The sequence below is a fragment of the Amblyomma mixtum genome, chromosome 4 (genome assembly GCF_055824585.1).
Source record: "Amblyomma mixtum isolate Tamu chromosome 4, ASM5582458v1, whole genome shotgun sequence".
Taxonomy (NCBI): domain Eukaryota; kingdom Metazoa; phylum Arthropoda; class Arachnida; order Ixodida; family Ixodidae; genus Amblyomma; species Amblyomma mixtum.
Window position 1 is genome coordinate 77,586,624 of NC_143015.1, and position 25,921 is coordinate 77,612,544.

A 25,921-nucleotide genomic window follows, 5' to 3' on the forward strand; every position below is an offset into this window, starting at 1 on the left:
TCATAGCCTTAGTCGCTTTGGGACGTTAAACCCCATAAACCAACCATGTACGAGGACACTGCACGTTAAAGAACCCCGGGTGGTCGAATTTTCCGGAGCTCTTCTCTAAGGCGTCTCTTATATCCTGAGTCGCTTTGGGAGGTTGAGCCCTCATACACCGTAAACCATTTCTTTGATCCCACTGTTTATCCCATCCTCTATGGCGTGGCTCGTACAGTACACGGGCCTCTAGAATTTAGCCTCCATCGAAATTCTAGCCGCCCGCCTCGTAAGTTGTTCGGTTGTTCGCATGCGCCGAGTCTCGTCAGGGATGCGGCGCATATGTATATCACAACGGTACGGAGCCTGTGGTAGGAATGGACAGCTCGCAGGATGCTAGGGCTCGTAGTTGGAACGAAGGCAAGAGGAGGCGGCGAGCCGAGGAGACCGAGGAAGAGCGCGCTAAGCGTCTCGATAAGCGACGTAAGGAGGACGCGGCTAGACGGGCCATCATAGCCGACGACAGTGCGTCCACAACGACAGATGACGATGAATCCAGTTCTGCGTGTCTGAAAGAAGCTAGACTGTCGCTACTCTACTAGGTTTAACCAGAGCTAAACCACGGCCAATTTTAGTGATGCATTTCGACCTAGGGGGTGAACAGCATATCCCCACTCTATTATGGAGTGTACTAGAGGACGGCTTGCTTCCGTTTCTGGCTTTTTAATGTGTTTCGTGTCTCCAGTGCATGAGCTTTCCTATGTGTATTCTAGTTCAGAAACTTGAATGCATTTGAATGAATCTGTGTCTCCAAGGGACGTCTCTTACTGTGCAAGAATGGGTGCAGGAAACGAAACACCGACAGGAACGATTATGTCGCCACATCTGAAGGCTTCTCCTGCAGCGAAAAACATCACCAAAGTCTTTACATTTATAATACAAATCCTTGACACATGCGCTCTCGAACTCTTATCAAGGAAATGATGCAATATTCGGGCACTATACTGGCTGAAACTTTTAACCACTAGAAACGGTCTGCAGTTTAACGCCGCTGAAAGGCTTCTTCATCCATTTTGCGGAGTGCACAAATTTATACTGATTTTCTTTTATCAAAAGCCAAATGTGAGTAAGCAAATTTTCAGATTTTATAAGAGATTTCATTAACACTTGCAACCAGAAGTGTACAGGTAGAATTTCCGAAACAAGCCTGTCATGAGAGAGTAGCAAAAACAAACAGCTAACAAAGAGCTTGAAAACGACCACTAGTAGATGGTTGGTTGGTTTATGGGGTTTAACGTCCCAAAGCGACTAAGGCTATGAGAGACGCCGTAGTGGAGGGCTCCGAAAATTTCGACCACCTGGGTTTTTTAACGTGCACTGACATCGCACAGTACACGGGCCTCGAATTTCTCCTCCAAAGAAATTCAGCCGCCGCGGCCGGGATCGAACCCGCGTCTCTCGGGACAGCAGCCGAGCACCATAGCCACTGAGCCACCGCGGCGGCACCACTAGTAGAGTTTCCAAATTCTTGCTTGTCAGAGCTTGAAAACGACCACTAGTAGAGTTTCCAAATTCTTGCTTGTCAAATTCACAGCTCGAAATATTTCTTGTTTGCATACAACTGTAGGCAGTAAAGCCGGCAACAAAAGTTCGCTGGTTAACGTGTATCGGTCAGGCCTCACTTTTTCAGTGAATGCCGCTGTGGTCGCGATGACCAGGACAGCAGAGCGGTTGTAACACGGCGTTCTTTGCACTCTGCAGCACTGTCTCTTCGATCGTCAACTCTCATGCGGCAATCTTCTACGTAGACATAGTGTCACCGTACGTCACAATGAGTGAACGCACCACCGTCACCGTTACGCGCCTCTTAGGTAAAGAGAATGCTTACTCATTATTATGTTGGCATCAGAAAACATTGTATAAGTAGGAGCATCTATTCTTTTTTATTTTTGTACCAGCTTTTTTTTACTGCATTGCTGCCCTGTATGTATTGTATTATATCCTGTTAACCAGCACATCAAGAACGCGTTAGATAATAATGTATAACTAGGAGCCATCATTTCTGTATTACTAATTGCTTTGCTGCACCGTGCGTTGTTTTTTTTTTCAAGTTTATGTATACGAGAAATAAATAAATAAACTGGCTAAATTTAAGACACATCTAGTAGCTCATGACTAAGACGACATACGCAACATAAGGCCACCGTACTCAACAGTTAAAGTAAAGGACATTTGCAGTATAACCAAAAGAAAGTGTCAGTCGAGTTCAGGCTAGTTACTGCTGAGGACTTCCACTAACGTTATCTACGTTCATTTTCCCGGATACGCTCTTCATTGAGCAATATTACATTTTCGAATTTACAGTTAACTGTGAGATTAGAACTAATCCAAAATGCTTCTGCGAGTGATGCAGGAGAATAATGCACAAAACATTACTTTCAGCCTTAGCAAGCGGCACCATAATGACTCTCTTTGCCGTCGCCGTACCATATATGGGAACGGCTACCAGGGTACGTATTCGTTTGTGCCACCTTCTCGCGTCTTATCTCCCTTGCCTTAAAGTGAATTTTAGAACCTGCTCTGGGCATGTGAGAGAAGGACACGCCGCCCCCTCGCCATGATGCAAAAGACGTACGTGTCGGCGTCAACGAAAACAACAAAACATATAGAACTATAGATGCGGCTTAAGATATACCTCTGTCATATGGAACCCTCACTGCGTATACAGGACAATCATACACACAAGCAAAAAGGTGTTCCCCTCACAACCGATTTCGAGTACTACCTGGAAAGTGGCTAGGCTAATATCTTCAGGCTGCTCAGGAATCCAAGCCAGCTTTTCTTAGAACTGCCAAGATAGCTGCTCTAAAAGCTGGGTAATAAGCAGAAAAAGCTACTTTGAAGCAGGAAATGGTTATATCTACCCTCGGCCACTTTCTTGCAAAATGTCGCTGAAATTTACTATGGAAGTCACCACATAAAAGCTTCCTCTTTGAGGCTTCTCACAATGGGAACGTTATCTTGATTTAATTTAGTCGCGTTCTGTTTTTAGAAAACATTTACTACATGAAACGCTTTATTATCAATTATGTACTTGATTAGAGTCCTCGTCAGGACCTTTTTACTGATATAAAATACTTCCCTGATATTACGTCGCACATGTGCCAGCACTGTCAGGAGACAGTTTATAACGACGGCACATAAAAGTTATCACAAAGTGCACATAAGAAAAAGCGCAAACACTGATACCCAACTAGGTACATCCATAAACAGGCGCCGATAGGAAAAGATTATCTGGAAAGTAAATGAAGAAAACCACTTATAAATTCACACTCAGAAATTTGAGAAAGCGATTTCCGTGCGTCAAAAGCATGCGAAGCGCCGCTTGCAAGCATGTGCTTCTGTTCCAGGAGCGGTAAGCTTAAATCAGATCTTCTTGCTCCTTATCAGGATGTCAGTTTCACTTGTGAGTGTCTCACACTTGTTATACAGCATTATGTGCTGCAAACTAGGAAACCGGTTCATGTTTTTGTTTGTCAGCTCGCGCTCTACGCAATGCGAATTTTGAAAACGCAGGGGTACACGACAGAAGTGTGTAGAACAAGTTCTCTCCCTCTCGTCGCCACCTGCGCTTCAAAATCTTCGAACGTTATGCCAGCTATCCCAACGTGCAAGTTTCTTAATTTCCACACATTGTCTCAAAGAGCGCTTTCTACGCACTTTGTCTTCCCGTATGTATAATCTATACCGGGTGTTTTGTAGGAGGTGCAAAGTTTAAAAAACGCAGTTTTTCAGGCAAAAAGAATTTTCTGGCTTTGTAATACTAGTGTTAACGGACGTAAAAAAAGGGGGCCGAACATGTTAACTAGTTAAGTACTTAACTAAATTCTAATTTATATATTTATTTAAATGTGCTGTCAATCACCAGAGGGATTACAACAGAGCTGGGTACAAGAAAAAAATTTACAGTATTGGTAACAAAGAATTATACCAGGGATAAAGCGGCACAATCGACTGGTCACATTATTACAGGACGTGTCTAAGGATATGTACAAGGAATTTACAAGGAAAGTTTTTACCTGTTAGACATACGCGTCTGGTTGCAATTAAGAGATTTGAAGCCGGTCGTTAGTACGAGCCATATCAGTTACGGGTACTGACTGTACACCTCATTACCACCATTACGTCAAGCACCACGAACACTAAAAAAAAATGCTCTCAACGGCTCTTGCGCATAAAAGATAGTCGCCATGATATTGAATTAATACATTCGCAGTGCCAAGCCATGACATTGGACATGGTAGTGCTGCTCAGGAGATGATGAAGCACTCAGCGAAACTATTACAATCAATCAGAAATAAAGAGCAAATACTTGGTTCGATCAGCCAACAGAGTTTGTGCAATTTGGCGTTTTCATTTACTTCATGAAACTCTACGCAATAAAGAACCATTTTAAAGAGATAAAAGAAATTAGGGCCTTATGTAAAATGACCCTTCCTGCAAATTACATATCACCCAAAAAGAAACCCGAATTATTGACCTTTTTGCTCAAGAACCCGGTTTGTACACGAATTTCAGCTTATATCAGATAATGTTTACCTCGCGAATTGCAGCAGAAATATTGCCCGAAAACGAAGGGCCTTCCTTATGTAAGCGTTTGTTAAAAATATACAAACCAATGGGTACGTGTCTGAGCCATGAAGCGTGGCTCCTTTTGTATCCTTAGCGACCCTATCCTCCCTAAGGCGGGGAAATCTCAGGTCCTGAACCCTCCCAAGCTTTCGAGTGCCAAATTTATTAGAGAGCCGTGCTAATTGTCATTGAAGCGAACTCCTTGGCATGTATTTTTTTGACTAAGGCTATACCGAGTGAGCGGAGCATCGCGCATATGGCTTTCTTCGTTTTTTTTTTCGTTTTTAACGCGTGCGCTTCTGTGAATGCCATCTAGTGAGATGCATGGGCATAAGAGACTGAAATATCCATTACATCAACGCTATTATTGCGCCATGAGCCTTGAGTGAGTTGGCACGGTATGCATAATGACGGTATTTCTTATGAAGCCTGTCTACATTTTTTTTCCGCAGCTGTTTGTGTCCCTCTACTCGTCAGCTTCAGGTCCGTTCATCGGTCTCGTCCTCCTTGCCGTCTCTTCGCCGTGGGTCAATGCAAAGGTTTGACTTAATGAATCCTTCTCTATGCGGAGTTCACGCACGGAACTCTCGGTCGGGCAGTGCTGTGCTATCATTGTAGTTTTTCTTTACATCGATAAGTTGCCGACAACACGCTCATCACCGGGCAACGTGCTGAGATGCGTCTGGACAGTTTTTTGAGATGGTGGGAAGGCAGGAATATCTCTGCTTAGCAGGCATAGGCAGATGGCATGACAGGTAACCAGCTTCTACTAAGCATAGATTGTGAGTGCCATCAGTGTTAAATGAAGCGCAAACAAGAGAACTTAAAAAGCAACAAAAAAACACCAGTATATTAGCTCCCGGGAAGACGATACACACGCGTCGGATCAACACTTCGAAAGCACACACTTCCCGTCGTTGATGTTAAACTAATTTACGCTAATACTAAGCTTTCCCTGCGTAACATAACCTGATTTTGCAGTTCGCGTTTCAGTTGCCTTGCGCCCGTTTCATTTGACGCTGAGAGTACGTACCCGCCCGCTCTAGTCATGACTCCATCTGAGCCTGAGTTCGAGTGGGTCTAATTAAACGTAGTATGACTGCTTGTGAGTACACGGAGTGCGCAGTGGTGGCCGGAGTTAAATGCAAATAACTTCTGATCCAAGAACTAAAGAAACAATTCTTACCTCAACAATGAACGCAGGTAACATGGTTAGTAAATATAAGGATCGAAGCTAATAAATTTATGTGTGTAAACGCAGCGTGATCATGTCCGGCCGTAGTTATACCGACTTATGATTACGATTTCCTCTCCACGACACTCGGAAGACGCGCTGCTGGCAGGCGTCGTTGAAGTGACTTGGACTTCGTGGTTGCGCAACCGTGAAAATAAAGAACGAAAGACGCGACGTGTCCATAAAAAAAAAATGATAAGAGCGGCGGAAAGGGTGGAGTACCGGACTCGCGCTCTGGCGCCTTAGCGGTGTTGTGGAGTTTGCGGTCGTGCTACACAACCAGCAACCTGAGAGCTTTGTCGGCCCGGAGGGAAACAGAAAAAGCCGTTTTAGACTGCACGCTTTGGCCCCTCACGGCGCCGCATGCCTTGGCCTTGATGGGGGGATCTCCAAGGCGACTGCAAACATCATGAGAAGCAACTCTTAAGGGAACACACCAGGCACACCTTACTATGGATTCCAGCACACGAAGGCATAGAACGAAACAATACACCTGACAGGACAGCCTGAGGTCACACACACCCAGAACCGACACCCCCAGACTCCAAACCTTCGTCCCCTCCAACATACGTGGAGATCATAGACCGCCACAGTCTAAGCAGAAGGAAATACGCAAAACTTCGCAAAGAACTCACTAGGCAAGAAGCTACAATACGGAGAAACGTATATATGCAGGCACGCTTCCGAATATAGTACGGTACAACAAACTCCACTAACTGCAGCTTGCAGGGAGGTCTCCGACCTTGTCCATGTGGGCTGGAACATCCCCTAGCAACTTAGAGAGCACGACAGCGAGGAAATCAGTCGTGAACAGTGGGATATAATGCTGGCTCACACAGGGATTCCTTTTCAGCGACAGCTGATCGGCTAAGCATGTAGGGCCGTCTACAACAATGGTTCCCAGCACCTGGGCGAACCACCCGCTTAATCACAAGGCACTAAAAAGATTTGCCCACATTCTCTCTTATTTCTCAAATATATGTCCAGCTTTGGCTTTATCGCTTCCGTTGTATTTTCCTTTTCGTCGCGGCTCAAGATGCCCGAATGATAAAATCCAGGACATGTATGACCTAAAAAAAAGAGGGACGTCGCGTAGCGCTCCGGTTGGGTTTACTGAGATTCTTTAAGCGCTGACCACTGCTTAAAAGACGACGCGAACTCTCGGGTACTCACAAGCATGGAGGTAAACACACGGACGCAGAAACCTGGTATGCGCAGAAATTTCACACACACGCTCTACAGTCACCCTGAATTTGTGACAAAGCGCTCCAGAGTCAATGATCCCGTTCGCTTGAACCAGGTTGATGCGCCAATAATCTTGCCACATGTAGATAAATGCTAAAACAAGGAGATTAGGAAGAAAATATCATGGCGTGTGCAGGTGCTAATCGCAGTTTAATCTTACTCTGTGACATCTAAGAAAGCATAGAAGTCATCAGACCACTAACATCCATTGCAAGACAAATGCCTTTGACAAATAGCCAACCCTGTCCTGTGTAGCCTGTGGCCTTTATAGCCCTAAACTACCTAAAATCATAATGCCACGCGCCTAACGCGCCGCGCGGCCTCCGCGCTGAGTCGAAGACGACGACGAAGCGGCGGTGGGCTCTCGTGACGCGCTGTTCTGTTCGGTGTCGTGGAAGCTGGCTCGATAATTAAAAGAAGGCTCCCGGTCTTGGGTTCTTCCCGACGTCTACCTTCACGGCTCCTCTGGTCGTGACACTGGTGGAGGTGCGGGGATTCCTACATCACTTTCTGTCTTCCTCTGCTAAGCAATGAGTGATACCTAAGTAAGCGCGAGCGTTTGGTGTCTGTACAAATTCTGTGATTGCTTCGTGCGCAGGGCGCTGCTTGGGCTAGCCTGCTGGTCTGTGCGCTCCAGTTGTGGCACGCGGTGGGCAGGGGGCTGTCGGCAGTGCCCCTTCTACCCTTTCTCACTAAAACGTTGGAGAGATGCCCGCCGCAGACCAACTACACTGGCGCAGTAACCGGTTCTGCAGCATATCCAATGGACCCATTAATCAGCGACAGGTAAGACTTTCTTGAGGCTAGTGCTGTAGCACACGCCACCTATGCAAGCACATAAAGCAGGTCATACACTCCTGGTAATTCATTTCCGCCTTTTGAAGGATGATTCGGTCGTAGAGATATGCATTTTTCCATACCGGCCAGTCTCCATACCAACCTAACACCCAACCCTCAATAGCGTTAAATCTATTTGAGACGTGAAAAACGCAGTACCGAAATGTCTTTTTCGAGGTATTATTTACTTATTCGAGGTGTTATTTCGAGGTACAATCCACGCTTTCGGCTTAACGCAAGCCAAGCACGAAACCTCGTATTCCCGGCATTCCCGGGGCGGATGAAGTGCTCATTAAGAAACTCGCATCGACGGTGGCGTCAGCTTTTCGTCTTGGTAATACTTAGAAGCTCTATTCTTTTTATGACAATAGGCTTCAGGGTATACCGCTGGATGCGCCCTTCTGATTGTTTTTTTCCTCCATGGCTCTAGTGGCGCAGGATACTGCCAAAAATACTCTGCACATGGGGTGAAGACCAAATATCCGCTCTGAAGATGCTATTGCCCTCATAACAAAGCCAAACTGTCCATGCACTGCTGACGAAATAACTCTAATTTACGGGCTGAGGTAGCGAACATCGCTAAAAGAACACAGTTTATAGCCAGGCATAGCAACTAGTTGATCGTAGTCCCGGTTTCGATGATGACAGCTGCAGTAAAAGCCGCGCTTCATGACTTATAGACACGTGCGGTCTAGTACCTTCAAAAATCCGTCATTCGAATTGCATCCGTTTCGCTTGGATCGCATTACCGTTTGCACCTGTGTCGACGTGTGTACCTGTGCTCTCGGAACACCTGCAATGATTTCTACAGCTGATTTCGGTTTTATGGCTTGGTGAAACTCGTACATTATATATCACAGTCGACGCACATGCCAACCACAGCCAGGTAACAAGCGGCTTCAACCAGTACAGCGCAAACGTTAATACGGATTTCGCGCCGATGGAAAACTTGGAGTTTCCGCTGTGGATAGGCTTTTGTCGGACCGATAGGCCATTAACTTCTGTCCCTCCCAGTGCAGTGAAATACTAGCAGGGATATATTACCATACCCCGATAGACCCTACGACTCAATTCCACGGCCACCAGGTTCACATAACGACACATGACACAACGATAGGCATGTGTGTTGCGCTGTAGACTATGATTTAGGTTGTAATACAGCATCCCGGCCAGTAAGAAAACCTCTGGCTCAGGTTCTCAGTAGTTTGGGTTCAAAATTACAGTATGCTTTTTACTAAAGTGTACTGATGGCATGTTCATTCACGCGCCCGCCTTCTCAGATTGCATGAGGTACCAGATAACGATTTCGCTCTTCAAATGGTCACTAGGCCTGCCAAGTAGCGTTTTCTCTTTGAAACACGCTTCGCAGCTCTTCTTGCACCATAATTTTCTAGTGTTTTTAGCTGCCCGGAAGCGTTCCTACGCTCACTGATCCTCTAATTCAAGCAGCCGTCCGTTTGTCCGAGGTATACATTAGACCACTGCAGCACCTTACGACGACTCTGTCAAGGTCACAACTCATCCTCTTGACTTGAGGAGCGTGGCGGAATCATTAAGTACTTTGGATATCCCCTAGTGTTTCTTTCGCACAGGAACCAGCACCGTCAGGCGTTTTACCCTATTGCCACTTTCCTCTTTTTTCTGTACAGTCCTATCTGTGAATGCTCGGTATAGGACCACTTCATGTTTCCTTTCCCCCTTTCCACTTCGCCTTTTTTTCGCTTAGTTTCAGCAGCCACGTGCTCTTTCTGGGAAGTAGGTAAGCCTAGTTTTGGCTAAGGGCTACTGCACACTATACTTCTTATGTGACTGAAAGATTTTGTCAGCGCTTTCTGCGCCGGGTCCATAGCGATGCCTAGTTTTACTAACCTCCCATTACACGAACCACTTAACATGGTGCACCTTGTATCTGACTTTATACATCGCGCACGTGCAGTTATCTCGAAATAAAATGCACTGATTTCACAATAAAATACCTTCCTGTTAATTCAAACTGACAATCTCGTGCCGACGACAAAGTCAATGAGGTTTCAATGCGAGAGAGACCTCCCGATAATTATTACGCATGACGGTATGCGACAGGCAATTCAAGCGGGCCACGCAGCCTACCGCGCCTTGCGTTGGTCGCGAAGCTCCTACTTTTCTCCCAACATACCCGTTTCACCAGCATTTGTCGCTGCTGGAATAAACTTAGCATTGATGGCCGTGGAAAAGATGCACGCCAGAAGTTAAAACAGAACGCCGGTGGGCGTCGGACGTCGCCGTATGTCCGCCGCCTTTAATTCCGAAGTTCTGAATGACCGCGCGCCCGCAAACAGGCCTAGCATCAGATAAGGCGTCTCTGGTATGTCCGCCTGCGCAACGCAGAGAATCAGCTCCTCGTTCCCGTTGACTTTGCTCCACTATGAACTCCTCATAACTCGAACAATGTACGGTGCACTTCAAGCCTCAGTTATCGAGGCTGGACTGTATTTTTATTACCGGTATTACTTCCACTTTTTATCAAAATAAACATTCCCCACTCATTTATCAGCTTGTCGTGGTTAGTTGACCGTTTGTAGATGAAGAAACAGTGCGCTGGAAAAACGCGGATGTAAAGCAAATAGACGAAGGCAGCACATGAGTTCAACGACCTGTTTCTTGTCCTAGAGTTTCCAGTACGCTCTTCCTTTATTCACATCGTTATAGCCTTCCTCTCTCTGTGTTATCTTCCAACACACATCAGCACGTCGACGGTTCAGATAAGGTGACTAAAATCTGTGTGTTTGACGCGATATTGTTAAGGAACCCGTTCTGCAGAAAACCTGGTGCCGTCGTTGGCGGCGGCAGCGTGAGCGAAAATTCACCAGATAAGCAACCAAGGTGGCAGGTTAGTCACCTAGAACACGTGACCATATGACGTCATCGCAACCTTCACAACGGATTGCGGGCAAACAGCGCGAGAGGTTGCTCGGGAAGATCAACCCGGTCCTCACAAGCCCCATCAGTGGTTGTGTTTGACCACTGGTGGATATTGTTCAATAATTTGTATTTTTCTTAATTTTGAAACATTTTGATTTTGCACTCTAACTGCCGCAACAGCGTACAGGCGTGCGGCTTTGGTGGCAGTCCATTTTCCTTTCCTATGTCTTTATGCACAGCCCGTACGTGTTCCCACTGTACCGCCTGTCCTTCTTCTGGGTCGCCTTCATCGGGATCGTACTCACGGTCATCTTGGGGACAGCTCTAAGTCTTGTCACAGGCAAGTGTAGTCATCATCACAAGCCATTTGAGCCGACTACGGCACTAAGGCCTTTTGGTTCGACGTGCAATTAGCCATGCCCTTCGCGCGCGCTTATCACCCATGCCAAGTCCTGCCGCCCCAGACACAACAAAAACGAACCTATAGTATTTCAAACACCATGAAAAGATTTTTTTTTTATTAGATAGGGTTCGACGTCCCAAAAGGACTAAGGTTAGAGGGACGCCGCAGTGAAGGGCTCCGGAAATTTCTACCGCATGGGGTTCTTTAACCTAGGATTCCTTAAAGAAAGAAAGGAAGGAAGGAAGGAAGGAAGGAAGGAAGGAAGAGAGAAAGAAAGAAATGCGGAAAGAAAACAAGAAAAAGAAAAAAAGATAGAAATAAAGAAACAAACAGAGAAAAACAAGGAAGGAAGGAAGGAAGGAAGGAAGGAAGGAAGGAAGGAAGGAAGGAAGGAAGGAAGGAAGGAAGGAAGGTAGGAAGGAAGGTAGGAAGGAAGGTAGGAAGGAAGGTAGGAAGGAAGGAAGGAAGGAAGGAAGGAAGGAAGGAAGGAAGGAAGGAAGGAAGGAAGAAAGGAAGGTAGGAAGGAAGGTAGCTAGGTAGGTAGGTAGGTAGGTAGGTAGGTAGGTAGGTAGGAAGGAAGGAAGGAAGGAAGGAAGGAAGGAAGGAAGGAAGGAAGGAAGGAAGGAAGGTAGGTAGGTAGGTAGGTAGGTAGGTAGGTAGGTAGGTAGGAAGGTAGGTAGGAAGGAAGGAAGAAAGGCAGGTAGGAAGGAAGGGAAGTAGTAAGGAAGGAAGGTAGGAAGGAAAGTAGGAAGGAAGGTAGGAAGGAAGGTAGGAAGGAAGGTAGGTAGGTAGGTAGGTAGGAAGGAAGGAAGGAATGTAGGAAGGAAGGAAGGAATGTAGGAAGGGAGGTGGGAAGGAAGGAAGGAAGGAAGGAAGGAAGGAAGGAAGGAAGGAAGGAAGGAAGGAAGGAAGGAAGGAAGGAAGGTAGAAAGGAAGGTAGGAAGGAAGGAAGGAAGGAAGGTAGGAAGGAGGGAAGGTAGGAAGGAGAGAAGGAAGGAAGGAAGGAAGGAAGGAAGGAAGGAAGGAAGGAAGGAAGGAAGGAAGGAAGGAAGGAAGGAAGGAAGGAAGGAAGGAAGGAAGGAAGGAAGGAAGGAAGGAAGGAAGGAAGGAAGGAAGGAAGGAAGGAAGGAAGCTCTGCAGCGTAACACTCAGCGACCGCAATCTCTCGATGGCAGCAGGAACTTGCGTCGTCAAGAAGCCCATGCTTAGGACTGTCAAATGTGGTGGAGACGCCGACTACTAGAGCCCGTAACCCAACCACTCGGGCTGTATATTTTTGACAAATCGTAATACAGCGGCCCGTCCATGACAAATGCACAGATGGTGGAAGCAGCGAAAACGTATGCAGGACAAGAAATAGAAGTCACACTGGTCGTGCATCCTTTTTGCTGGTTCCACCCTCTGTGCACTGTGAACCAACTATCCCAGCAATTTACGCTCTTGTCCATGATCAATGCGCGGATAGAGAGGAAGAAAAAAGTTTTGGCTGTAGCTAACTGTAGCCGTGGAAACGGAATGAAATCTAGCTTGGTTCCTCGAATGCAAGTGTTGTTGTAGTCAACTAAAACTTCCTGCAGGATATCCGGTACTACGCACTGTCTGGGGCAGCGACTATTGACCTCAGCCGCTCCTAAAGCATAGGAGGACGAACAGAGCAGTGTCGACTGTTCCATCGCCATCCGTACATCCTCCTACAACACGACAGCTATGACGGAGCCAGTTTGATTATAAATTTGCCTCTGACCGCTTCCCAGCAGTTCACATTTTCAGCTCATTACTGGGAATTATCTGTCTTGACTTGGTGTTAACTCTAATTTTGTATTTCTTGTTTATTATTGTGAAAAATTATCAAATCGTTCTAAAATTGTCTCCTCTGTGATAATGTCCACGAGGTGAGGCAGGTATCTGTGTATAAATAAATGAATAAATAAGTAAATACTGGAAGCTGACAGAAAAGTACCAAGCTTTCCACTTCGGGAAAAACTGGCAAAGCTGCATCACTGCAAAAAAAATCTTGCATTATGGATATATTTCCGACCAAAATTTTTAAATAAATATCTCCTCGTGAACGTTCCTTCATCGTTTTAGACGACCGCAGAACTATTTCCCTAGGGGATTACCAGCGTCCGAAGTGAATAAACACAGGACCACAGCTTGACTGCTCAGGAAGTGCTTCCGCTAAGACAAACGAAACGAGCAGGGAGGGGAGGTGTGTCGGTCTCGTTTCGCGAAAAAATGCCCCTCGATTTGTCTGTAACCACAAGTTTCTTTCAGGTGGAACCAAGAGAGCCGTAAAGAACAAGCATCTTACCAGTCCAGTGATCCTGAACCTCTGGAGGCGCTTCAGGTTTTTGCGGGAAGCACTGAACGTAAGTGCAGTTTTTGTTGCCGGCCTTGGTATGTGGCGAGACGAGAGAAGACAAAAAATAGGCTGTTTTTAGTGCTTACCCTACTATGTTAGTGGTCGGCTGAAGTATAAAAACAAGTATTGTATTTAGCCTATAATCATTTGTGTGTAATAGCTGTTTAGCGCCTTAACCATGCACTCCAATTGCAGGTGTCCTCACTTGCATGCTGCACGCGCATTTCATTTGTGTGTGGTACGCGTGCATATACGTATATACCTTGTGTTTTAAGCCTTTTGTAATGAGCCACTTCCGCTGGAATTATTTCTTTCCCGGCATTCAAAATGTACGAACAGATTACTTCATGTCACTGCTTTCAAAATATCAACAAGTATTAATTCACGTATTGTGCTTAACACATTCAGCGAGTCACGTTTTGATCAATTACCTTTTACTTTCTTCCTTACCCAACGGGGTATTCTGAAGTTGTCTTTGGTTCTTTGAAATTCAAAGCATCTAAATAAACCAATTGTTAAGTATGCGCGATATCTTTTCGCGCATTATACAAAGCCACCGAGCATTAACTTTAGCTGATCGAGAATTTCGCCAGTTTCAACCCAGTCAACATTAGTTATTGCCAAAGAAAACACCAGCAGCAGCTAGTCTTAATCTTTATAGTCAAAGATGGGAAATGATGGCCTTTGAGAAAAAATCCAGCACTGTTTACGTCATCCAATCATATCTGTGTAATTGTCTTAGCGAACGCGACAACTTCCCCTACTGCTCCTAGACCAGTGTCTTTTTTGCTACTCTGCAATGTCGCTCAAGTAGCACCTGGGGCACTGAGAAACTTGGCTCCGGCACGGGCTGAAGCTCTCCTGCCACTATAGGCAGTCGAAGGACAACAGGTACAAAGTGGGCCAAGCAGCACAGTATAGAAGCAATACCGACGGCTGTGAAGCACAGGCTCTTTCTACACTATTCGAGAGCAGCAATATGAAAAACAATCCCAAGCAGCCCAGGTAATCGACCGAATATTGCAAATGGATGGTTTCACTCTGGTCATGTGTAGAACCGGCGTTTGCCAGTAGGTATTCAATATTGGGCCATTTACCTGTGCTGCTATAGTTAACTCCTTAACTCTTTTTAGTGCTTCTCCTTGATGTCGCAGAATTCAGCAAGAGCTAAACTGAGCTGAGCCAACTGATCAATTACAAATCCTTTTTACATAGCTGCGCAACCGTATAAGTAAAAGCTTAAAAGCGCCACGTCACTGCTAAACATTTTCTACAGCGTCCACTTGCGTTAAGAAGAGCACAATCTCGGCTTGAGGGCGAAAAATGCTACAGCACCATCTCTCGTTAGACTAAAGCCCCGTGATAAATTGAAAGTAGCGACGCTCTCCTCCGCGCTGCGCTTTCTTCCCCGATTCTCCTCGCCCGCCGGCTGCCAGGCCTGCACACGGCACGATTTCTTTACTAAGCGCCGTCAGGCCGGCCGCAGCACTCATCAGAGGCGCGTAGTTTCCACTGCGTGGAATGCAACATCACTATATAGAGTTCGGCGACCTTGTTATTCGAAATTACGAATACGAAGGAAGACCAGATAACTGCTGTCCTTTTTTTTACTGTAGCCAGTGGGTGGGGCACACAACAACCCGTCATAACTTTTCGGTTGCCGTGTAGTCAGATCGACTGTGTCATGCATGAAACACTTGAAGGCCAACAAAAACCGTCTTCTTGGAAGGGAGATCAAGCTTGTGTCCCGATAGAGGAAGCTGATTGAAAAGGGAGAACACTAAGTAGAAACAGTACGTATAGGCTGAACCTACCTCTGCGTTAAAAACTGTACAACAAAAACTGTACATAATTTTTTACTTACCCTACCTTAGTCACCCGCTTTTCAGTCGCGGTGCACATCTTCTTGTTTCACCATCGATCCAGAGAATACAACGTACCAATCAGTTACAACAGGTTTGCACCAGCGCGAGAACAGCGTTCATTTTTTTTAGACCGAAAGCTGTACTCTTCGCGCTACAACAGTCAAGGTCAAGTTTGGTGCGCGTTTGACCTTAAGCCGGCAGAGCGAAGGCGTGGGAAGTGACGTAATGCCACGTGACTCGCTGTGGAGAGGCGCCGCAGCTGCGCTCGCTCGGAGCCTCGCCGCTGCTGTGCCAAGTCACTAGTGGTGGTTATAACAGCTGCTTCGCTGGCGCTCGGTCACTCATGTCGATGCTGCGGGTCCCGAGCAGGGAATGACGGCCGTCGCTGTAGTGCACCAAAATAAAACAATGGACGGACTAGTACTGGCCGGCCAGGACATACTGGCTGCGGAAGAAGAGGCGATTGCGCTAGCTGCAACACACACTAGCTCAGAATACATTCTCACAGATTCACAGACAGCGTATCGCAATTACCTCAGGGGCAGGGTCGCACTGCTAGCAGCTAAAATCCTGCAAGATAGCTAAACCCGTGGCTACCAATCCACACAAAAACACTTAATATGGGTACCAGGTCATCAGGGCATCCCAGGAAATGAGGGTCGCATGCCTCAGCCCGAGCATTTCTCCCCCGGGCGCCCAGTACGGATGCCGTGGAACATCCTACCCCGCTGCTAACTTCAGCGCTTAAGATTATGCCGTCGGGTCTACCCTCCGCCGGCTAAGACACTAGACAAAGGGGAGGAACAACACCTCCGAAAGCTACAGACCAACACTTACAACAACCCACGAAGACTACACGCAACTGACCCGGAGTCATTTGACTCACAATGCAAATTCTGCGTGGAGTAGGCGGACCTGTACCAAATGGTATGGGCCTGCCAACGAATACAAGCGATCACTGTTAATAACCAGCCAACGCAAGAGGGGTGGGAGGCAGCTCTGACCAGCTCGGACGGAAAGAGTCAAAAGCAACTCATCGAAAGAGCCCGGACAGCAGCCTACGCCAATGGGGTTCCGGACTGAGAGCTCCAACCGCCGCTACAAACTCCTAAACAGTTTCATTAAAATATTTTCACCACCACTAGTCTCGCCATGGATGAGGCGCGCGTCGGACCGACTCCAGCGCAAAACCATGCGTAACCATGCGTAACAGGGTTTTCGCTCGTATCACTAGGTTTACCAAGTGCTAAACATGTTCTAGTTTATTCTTTTGATCCGATGAAAAACAACGTTTAGCCTGTCGGCTGTTTTTTCCGCACAGCCAAGTCGTTGTTTCACCACTGTCAAAAGTTACTTTTTTACGCATAGTTGGTGACTCGTCCGTGAATAGTTCATTCTTTGAAAGAAAATGGTTGATTCCGTACTCTTTCTACGACTTGCTCTTGAAAGCGTGTCGCTAGAACTTAAAATGTACTCTGTCCTCTTCTTGTCCGCCCACAGCTTGGCGAACCGGAAACAAGCAAGCGAAGGCCATCGACAACAGTGAATTTTGACCTCGACGAACGGACGATGCTCCACGTTGAAATGACCTCGCACAGTGAAACTGGAGGAGTCATTCAGGACAGGGGCGAAAAACTGCTTCATCGCAACGCCTAATGAATATGTGCAAGCTTTCAGAGATACATTTTGCTTCTCCCTGCCAAGTTTATTCGTATCAGAATATGTAATGGGGCCCGACTTACTGATCAATGACAACGTAGCAAGGGTAGATCAAAAGCAAGGTGTTTGAAGAAACGGCCGCGTCTGTTATTGGTCTCGTTTACAGAAAGAATAAAAAGAAAATACTGCAGCTCCGCTAAATGCCACCTATGTGCCGTGGTTGCTCAGTGCTTCAGGCCTTCGGCTCCTGATCATCAGTTCGTGGCTTCGGACCCAGTCCAAATGGAAGCATTACAATACACGCGAAATGCGAAAACCCTGTGATTTGAGTGAACGTTAAAATACCCTAGAGGGTTGAAATTAAACCTCCAAACTGAAATGCAGCGTGAATCACAGTACACAATGTTGTCTTTCCCAGTGGGGATCCATTAACAACGAAATACGGTCCGAATATTGTTTGTGCACGCGTACTGATTCGTGTGCCACTTCCTCTAGAATATCTTCATTAATCAGAAATCGATACGTGTCGCACTGCAACCACTGAAGATTCATGTGAAGGTCATTCACAGTCGTATCGCTTCCACATTCATTTAATGTTGTTAATATTCCGCGGTATTTAAGTCACATCGAAATTCCTCGTCATAATGGCAGTCATATATAATTTTGGTCATATGTTTTCAGGGTAATACCACAAGGTGGAGTAGATTTGTAATAAGGGAGAAATAACACATTGGCATCCACCCAAGAGCAGCCTTAGAAACTTCGTAGTTAAAGAAGGATTCGTCATGGTGCGGGGTTCGAACCTGGGTCTACCGCTTCACCGGAGCAGTCGCTCTACCAGTTGAGCTAACCCGGACGGGTCGATGTCAATGTGTAATTTCTCCCTTATTACAAATGTACTCCACCCGCGGGGATTCCCTATATACTTTTGACCAACACTGTTCCCACTTCGAGTTAGTGATCAATTCGTTCTCGCCCTGCCATAACCTTGCCGTCGGTTAGCTCAGTAGCTCAGACAAAGGAGGGGGGTGGCCACAACTTTGCCATGTTCACGAGAGCTACTGTGATGGAACTGTTTCTATTAGCGAGCGTTTTTTTTTGTCCTACAAGCGTTATAATTGCTAAGGATTTCTGAGCAAAAGTTTCGTGCAGTATTTGCAACGTTTATTTGGTTGTCAACATGGGAGCGTACCAGCCGATGCAATCTCTTACATACTCTTCTGAACGGAGGGCCCTTGTCAATTTGCCCTTTCTGGTCAATGATTTCGCTGAAATTATGCAAAGTTTTTATTAATTGTGTAACCGCTGACATGCCTTGCCGAACACCATGCTGACACCTATTCAAGAATTCAATATCTAATAAGTATTGTCGAATGTGCTTTGAGACAATATGCTCTAGAAGCTTACAACAGGTGGACGTTAGAGTGATGGGACGATAATTACTGACGTTTTTGGATCTCCAGTCTTGAGAATAGGAACTATTTTGCTAATTTTCCAATCATCGGGAACAGTGCTTGTTGATAGTGACTTCCTAAAAACTAGTAGGAGGTATCTAGCTGACCATTCTGCGTATCGCTTAAAAAACAGATTAGGAATATCATCAGGGCCAATTGATTTTGATGTTTTTAGGCTCAACAATAAAGTCAGTACGCCTTCTATAGATAAGTTTATGTCATCAATTACGCGTGTTTCAACAGCGAACCTAGTATCCGCTGGCTTGTTATCGTCTTCACTGAAGACACTTGCGAAGTATGTATTGAAATTATCTTCTTTGGTACTGCCAAATGTCTCCAAAACATTGCAGGTGATTCTCGAAGAAATTTTTCCAATGTAACGTTATCAAACTTAAATTTAGATTTTTTTATGTGTGACAATAAATTACTATTAAGAGCTAGCATGTCACTCAACGCAGCCGGATCGAGTGTGCGTACTGCACCACTGACACTGCTATGCCTTATAAAGCTCTGTTTTAACTCAAAAAGCTTATTTTTAAATTGCGTAAAATCTTAGGTGAAGCACCCTGTATTACGGATTGCACTTTTTTAGTTTGGAGCCATTGTAAGAAGAAAAAAAAAGTTTCCTGTCTACATGTCTAAATGTTCATTACTCTCCACGTGGGGCCGACACGTATTTAGCAGCTGCCTCGTGACCCAGCCTTTGCTGCAGCAATCGCAGTCGTTCCTCTGCCGTTCTCACCAACTTTTTAAGCCAGCTCTAACTCCCAACCAAAATTAAAGCATTTTTTTTTGTGTTCAAACGAAACGCTTCAATGCCAACTATTGCCTTCTGTCCGAAGGGTTATCAAACCTTTGCCACTCTGACAAAAGCGTGTGACTGAGTCAGTGACCGTCGCCACTCATGGCCTTGATTTACAGGCATCGAGTAGAATGGAACTTGTCGCTCTGGAGATAATAGAATGGAACTAGCGCGGTCTCTTCGCGACAAAACACGCGCCCTACTGCTCTGTCATGCTCGGGTGCGTTTCCCTCACAAAGTTTGCAACATGTGGCAACGGCTTACGTCTTTGTTTATACATTGCTAGTAAATTGGTAATTTGGTTTTTGAGGAAAGGAAATGGCGCAGTATGTGTCTCACATATCTCGGCGGACACCCGAACCGCGCCGTAATTGAAGGGAGGAAGGTAGGAGTGAAAGAAGAGGGAAACAGATTACGTAGTGGAGGTCTCCGGGTAAAATTCCGACCACCTGGGGAGCTTTAGCGTGCACTGACATCGCACAGCACACGTGTGCCTCTTGCGTTTCGCCTCCATCAAAACGCGGCCGCCGCGGTCGGGTTCGAACCCGGGTACTCCGGTTCGGTAGACGAGCGCCTTACCACTGAGCCACCGCGGCGGGTATACATTGCTAGACCCGCATTAATTTTTCTAATGCAATCTCAGCTATACGTGTACGACAATAATCAGCCTGCCTAAACACGTGTACTACAAGCAGCGATTAGTAACACCGCAATCCTGATTGCCAGCGAAGCAGCCCCATTGTGAAAACACAAATACTACAACAGGATACTTTCTTCCGCGCAAACTTGCTCCGGTTGGAGCTGAGCTGCGCCGCTGCGGGTTATGGTGCTCGGCTGCTGTCCGGAAAGACGCGGGTTCGATCCCGGTTGCGGCGGTCGAATTTGGATGCAGGCGAAACTCTAGAGGCCCATGTACTGTGCGATGTGAGTGCGCGTTAAAGAACGCCGGGTAGTAGAAATTTCCGGAGCCCTTCACTACGGCACCTCTCATAGCCTGAGTCGCTTTCGGAAGTTAAACCCCCCATAAACCAAACCAAACCAAACTGAGCTAAGACGCACAGGCAATTATGCGACCGCCTCGTAGGGTGTTGCCAATCGTACGCCTCAACAGCGCGATAAGCCTGTCGCCACGACAAGCCTTAGTGGTGATAGATCATACTTAACAAGTTACGCCCAATTCTGTGTTTTCGCACGTGACCAAGTTTCTTTTACAGCTGTACAATTGCAGGACTGCAAATCTGTAGATGCTGGAGCTTCGCTTAGCAGGCTCGCCTATCAGCTGAACAATAGCACACAAAGCGACCGAAGGAGGGAAAGCGTATAGAGAGGCAGGCAACAATTTTTTTTTTACGAGCGACCACCTGCATCAGGGACCAGAAACAGTAAGAGCGCTTAAAGGGCAAGTGAGCAGCCTTTAGAATTTGTCCAGTTTAAAGAGGTCGAATGTGTGAAACTTGTAGGTACGGAATGCACAATCTGCTTGTGCTAGCATTTGAAATCGGGACATAATCGACGAATGAAGTCGCGTTGGCGTTAAGACTTCTCTGCAAGGCACAGCGGTGGGCAGAGGCCACGATTATGACGTCACGTGCAGCGGCGCTACGTATCCAGCGAAGAAACTGTTGTTTCAAGGAAGGAAACTAACGCCATCGAAGGCGAATCCCACAAGGCTTTGTTTGACGGCATCATACGATGTAAAGGCAGCATATGGGCAAAGGCAACAGAAATCTGAAATTTTGGCAAATGTGGCATGATCACACGTTTCCCTACAGTTTTCTAACGCAACGAGGAGAAGCCTGAACATCATCACGCTTTTGATTGGTCATTACGTCACCAGTTTAAATGCTAGTGCAAAACTACTTTGCATTCTTTACCTATAAGCTTCATACATTAAAATTCTTCAACAACGTCGAATTATCAAAAAAGCTTTCAGCGTCCCTTTAATAAAGGCTGCACTACAAAAAAGAAAGAAACTTCACTGTTTCGTAGCATGTACTATGCAAGCGAGTCTGTCACGTTTGTCTAGAGCGCTCGAGCGGTGCCGTTCGGTGGATATAAAGTAAAATTCTAAAGTAGGCATTCACTGAAATAGTTGCACTGGGGAGAAGCCTAATAGACATGTGCACCACACAGGTACCAGGGCCTTACCCCCAGCAAAGCAGCTGCGATAAGATTTAGCTTCATTTGCTCCCCAGCACACCGCTCGAGCGCTCGAGACAAGTGTGATCGACTCTGTACGGATGTCGAAGCTGCTAAATTATAATGAACAGAACTGGGGTCAAACAGGTGGCGCGAACTTCACGCTTCTAGGTACACAGCGCTCGATCTTTGCCATAGGAGTGAACTTCCTGTGATATTTGTGTACCGCTACCGCTATGCATATACTCGAAGCGACACTCTGTGCAGTCGTACGTGTATGCGTTTGTGTGCGAAGTTGGTTTTGCATTTTCCCCTCCACATTCTCCAAAGTCATCTAAAGCAACACATTGCGTGCTCCTTGGCCGAAAATGCTTTTGTCCAGAAATATTGGGTGTGCAAATGCAGTACAATTCGTATATTATTGTATGACATTTGTAGGACAAATTTGCGATTTAAAAAAAAAATTAATATTGGTATGACAAACCATGTGAGGTTATCGCGTCATACAGGTTTTTTTCAACCGGGAAAAGTTTGACGAATGCTAAGTAAAATAAAATTGGCACGAATCCACAACTGCGCTATTAAAAAAAGCATACAATTTGTCAGCAACATATGGGCACAATTTTTTATAACTTTATGAAGTTTAACTTTAAGAAGTCGCTAGTATATCCACGGTCGAATCATTTGTGTCTGCCGTGCAGTCTTTGCAATGCAGCGCGTTAGATTTAGTCACCAGCTTCCTGTTTTTTTTTTGACATTGCAATGGTGTGCTGCTTCTTTTTCCTTCTATTCATGACGTCAATGTCCGCTTTATTGTAATTTTGTATAAGCTGCCTTTACCGACACGATAGTCTGTATTTCTAAGCATTTTTCTCATGGTTCCTTGCAACTCACGTTTTTGTTATTTTGACTTCCAGTGCCGACTTTGTAATCACTCACTCCTGCCTGGACTGCCAAGAGGCAGTTGACATTAGAGAGTTTTAGTATAGCGTATGAGCGCTTACGTACGCTATACCTAAGCATTTAGCGGGAAGTTACTGTGGACGTCGCAAGAGCACTTTTAGTTTACCGTACAACCCCCCGAACGCAACGATAGCTAAGGCCGCAGTGGCGCCATCCGGTGTTATAATGTAAAAACATTTTGTGTCGTATTTTTCGTGCTTAGCCAAAGCATTGGCCAAGCTGATCCAAGTCGTATCACATAGATAGCCGGTTGCATGGCATCCCGGTGAGTCGCGCACTGCGCAGAAGGCAGGGCCTAGCTTTTTTTAAATTTTTTTAGGTAACCGAGCCGAGCAAGGTTTTTTAGGAACGTCATCGTGCGTACTAGTATTCTTTCGGACCCCTACTGCCCGACAGCCGAAACGGCCGAAACGGCTACATTTGGCAAGGCTATGACTACCTTGGCATAAAAATCCAAATCAAGCCAATCCGCAGTCGGCGGTGTTTTGATAGGGTTAGGAACGGCGGAATCGTTATACAGAATCCAAAACAGGGCAAGTTTATGACTCATTCGTTCTGCTGTCGGCGAGAGGAGGCAAAGCGAATATCACACGCTCCATTTAAGGGCAATGAATGTGCCTAAAAACCCAATAACATGACATTTTCTCTCCGAAGCGGGCGACGTGGGCGCCGCCATGTTGACAACGCTATTTTTCCTGGCGTACGCAAGAGCACGTACGCTAAATTCGAAAAATAGCGTACGTAACGCGAACGTACGTAAGACATCGGTTTGAAATAGCGTTTGGCGCATGCGCAGTACGACTGACGCTATTTTATAGAGTACGCTATGCCTTTGCGTATGTCTACGTACGCTATACTAAAACTCTATTATCTAACAAATGCCTGTGTACTGTGCGATGTCAGTGCACGTTAAAGAACCCCAGGTGGTCGAAATTTCCGGAGCCCTCCACTACGGCGTCCCCATAGCCTTAGTAGCTTTGGGACGCTAAACCCCATAAAACCAAACCAAATTATTTCATTTACAAATTAGTACCTCTTTCTATGACACGGATTTTCAATCAAGCCTGAAATTATCAGCCACAAAAGCCATTTATGATACAGACCACGATCTAGAAATATACAGACCACGATCTATGATACAGACCACGATCTAGGGGCCTACAATAAAGCAACGTTTTCTTCTGCCATGTCTAGCAATCTCGGATAAAAATTTTGAAACTTGGGAAAGCGTAAGATACGTTTGCGCAATTATTGAAGGTCATCGTTCATTCTTCTTATATGTAGGAAGCTCTTTCTTTTAAAGGGTTTTCATCGATCCCATCGAACAATTAAGTCTCCAACAGAAAACCAATGAGAACTGATTTGACAATGACAAATTAATAGGGAAAAAAACTCAACACTGCCGCCTGGTGAACTGCGGATATATAGATTGTTCTATTTAAATCTTTCATTATATGAAAAAATTGCGTTCATGAAAGATTGCCCGCTCACAAATGCTTTTGTCCAGCATTGTTCGGTAAGTTTCCTTATGTTTAATCTTTACAAAAGTTTCTATAGGCAGTTTATAGACTGGTAATTGATTTCGTCAATAAAGTATATCGATTTTTATAGCCAATTCCATAGACTAGTCTATAGGCGGTGGATGTCTTAGAGACAAGCTGTAGACAACCAACATATTTATGGTTTGGTTTGGTTTGGTTTATTGGGTTTTAACGTCCCAAAGCGACTCAGGCTGTGAGGGACGCCGTAGCGAACGGCTCCGTAAATTTCGACCACCTGGGGTTCTTTAACGTGCGCTGACATCGCACAGTACACGGGCGTCTAGAATTTCGCCTTCATCAAAATTCAGCCGCCGCGGCTTGGATCGAACCCGCGTCTTTCGGGTCAGCAGCCGAGTGCCGTAACCACTGAGCCACCGCGGCGGGGCTCCTACATATTTATGACCACACACTTTTAGTACACTGACACCTATAGACAGTCTATAGGCTAGGAGTAGGCAAAAGGAAGTATGTATAGGAAAGTAATAGAGTATATAAGAAGTCTATAGGAAGCTAAAGCCCATGTTTGTTTATAATGAAACCTAAGGAATTCTGTTAGTGAAAACAAAGAAAAATTTCTAGATAATGTAGTAGTTCGTGTTAGCTATAATTTTAGTTGCAGGTCTGTAACACAAATGTGACTTTCCCCTCTGGGAACTTTAGCGCGTGTGTGAATAATTATTTAAGAGAAAAGGGCACAGTTGTGTAAAGACGTAAACTAAAATGAATTCGAATCTGTTCATTCCAAGCTTTCATGCCATGTTTGTAACTGCTGCTCCCGTGCATTACTTCCGCCAGTTTTCATTTCCGTAGTTTTGATTACCGCGTTGCTCCAACATAAATTATCATTACTAGTCCTAAAGTCTGATGTCGCACTAAACGCGCCCTGAAAGCGAGCAGCATACATAACTGCGGCCATGTTCAATAGGACGCCAGTTCAACAAAACCCTGCTATCTCACGCGCAGCTGGGTGTAGAGAATACAGCGTCGCACTGTTTCTTTTTTTCTTCCCGTGAACATTCGGGGAGGAAGTTACACATGGAAAGCATATGAGGTCGACAGCAGTATTTTTTTCCTTTACCTGCAGCTGTAAAGGAAACTACACCAAGCCTCGCCTATTAGGCCCATCCCTTCTGAAGACTGACAGCTTAGACAGGGTTTATAAATACATCCTCTACACAGAGCCGTGCCATACCATAGCATAGAGATAGTGCCTTGCGGAGTGCCGAAGCTGTGGTCGTTGCGGGTCTGCTGACGTCGTCACTGTAGCCGACTGTAATGAGTGCAAGCTGCGAAAGGTGGCACCGGCCCCTTCATTTCAAAGAGTGAGGCAGACTGCGTTCATCCGACTGCGTGCATGAGTGAGACGTCTGTTGGGACACTGGTAGACTTTACGGACATGCCTTCCTGCTCCTCTGTGCCATCTCGGACGGCATCATGACGCCGCCTCTCTGAAGAAGAACTGTGCCCGTGAGTCGCGAAGCCGGCAAAATCTGACGGAGACGCAAGAGGTTTGGCCCAAGAGAAACGAAGCCACCAGCAATCACAACAGAACGTAGCACACACTAATTCATTGTGCGGAAGAAAGCAGGTAGGTCCGGTACACACCAATTCATTGTGCGGGAGAAAGCAGGTAGGTTCTGCAAACTGGAAACACAACATCCTCAGAAGTCTTCTTCAGAAGGATAAAGGGAAAGCGAGATTCTTGGACAGTGGCGTCCGGACACTGCAAAGGAAATTTGCACTTCATACAGAAATAACGATAGTCAAAAGTAAAAAGATCGGTCATCCATTTCCCTGGACACCAGGACAAACCCGCATTGCTTGCCTACGCGCAGTAGCGTGACGTTCGACGTAGACGGGCGTGATTTCATAGCAAGGAGAAAAGTGAAGGAAAACTACTGAGGC

General features: G+C 45.9%; 1 protein-coding gene across 1 annotated transcript in view; it reads left to right on the top strand.

Moving 5' to 3' along the window:
• Positions 1 to 14,774, top strand: part of LOC149347129 (sodium-coupled monocarboxylate transporter 1-like) — a 51,743-nt gene extending 36,969 nt beyond the window's left edge. The window contains exons 10-16 of the mRNA XM_089541498.1: positions 1,741 to 1,850; positions 2,422 to 2,489; positions 5,064 to 5,150; positions 7,689 to 7,876; positions 11,068 to 11,168; positions 13,506 to 13,600; positions 14,748 to 14,774. Of these exons, the coding sequence (XP_089397624.1) occupies positions 1,741 to 1,850; positions 2,422 to 2,489; positions 5,064 to 5,150; positions 7,689 to 7,876; positions 11,068 to 11,168; positions 13,506 to 13,600; positions 14,748 to 14,774 (676 nt within the window). The remainder of the gene's footprint in view (positions 1 to 1,740; positions 1,851 to 2,421; positions 2,490 to 5,063; positions 5,151 to 7,688; positions 7,877 to 11,067; positions 11,169 to 13,505; positions 13,601 to 14,747) is intronic.
• The last annotated feature ends 11,147 nt before the right edge of the window (positions 14,775 to 25,921 follow it).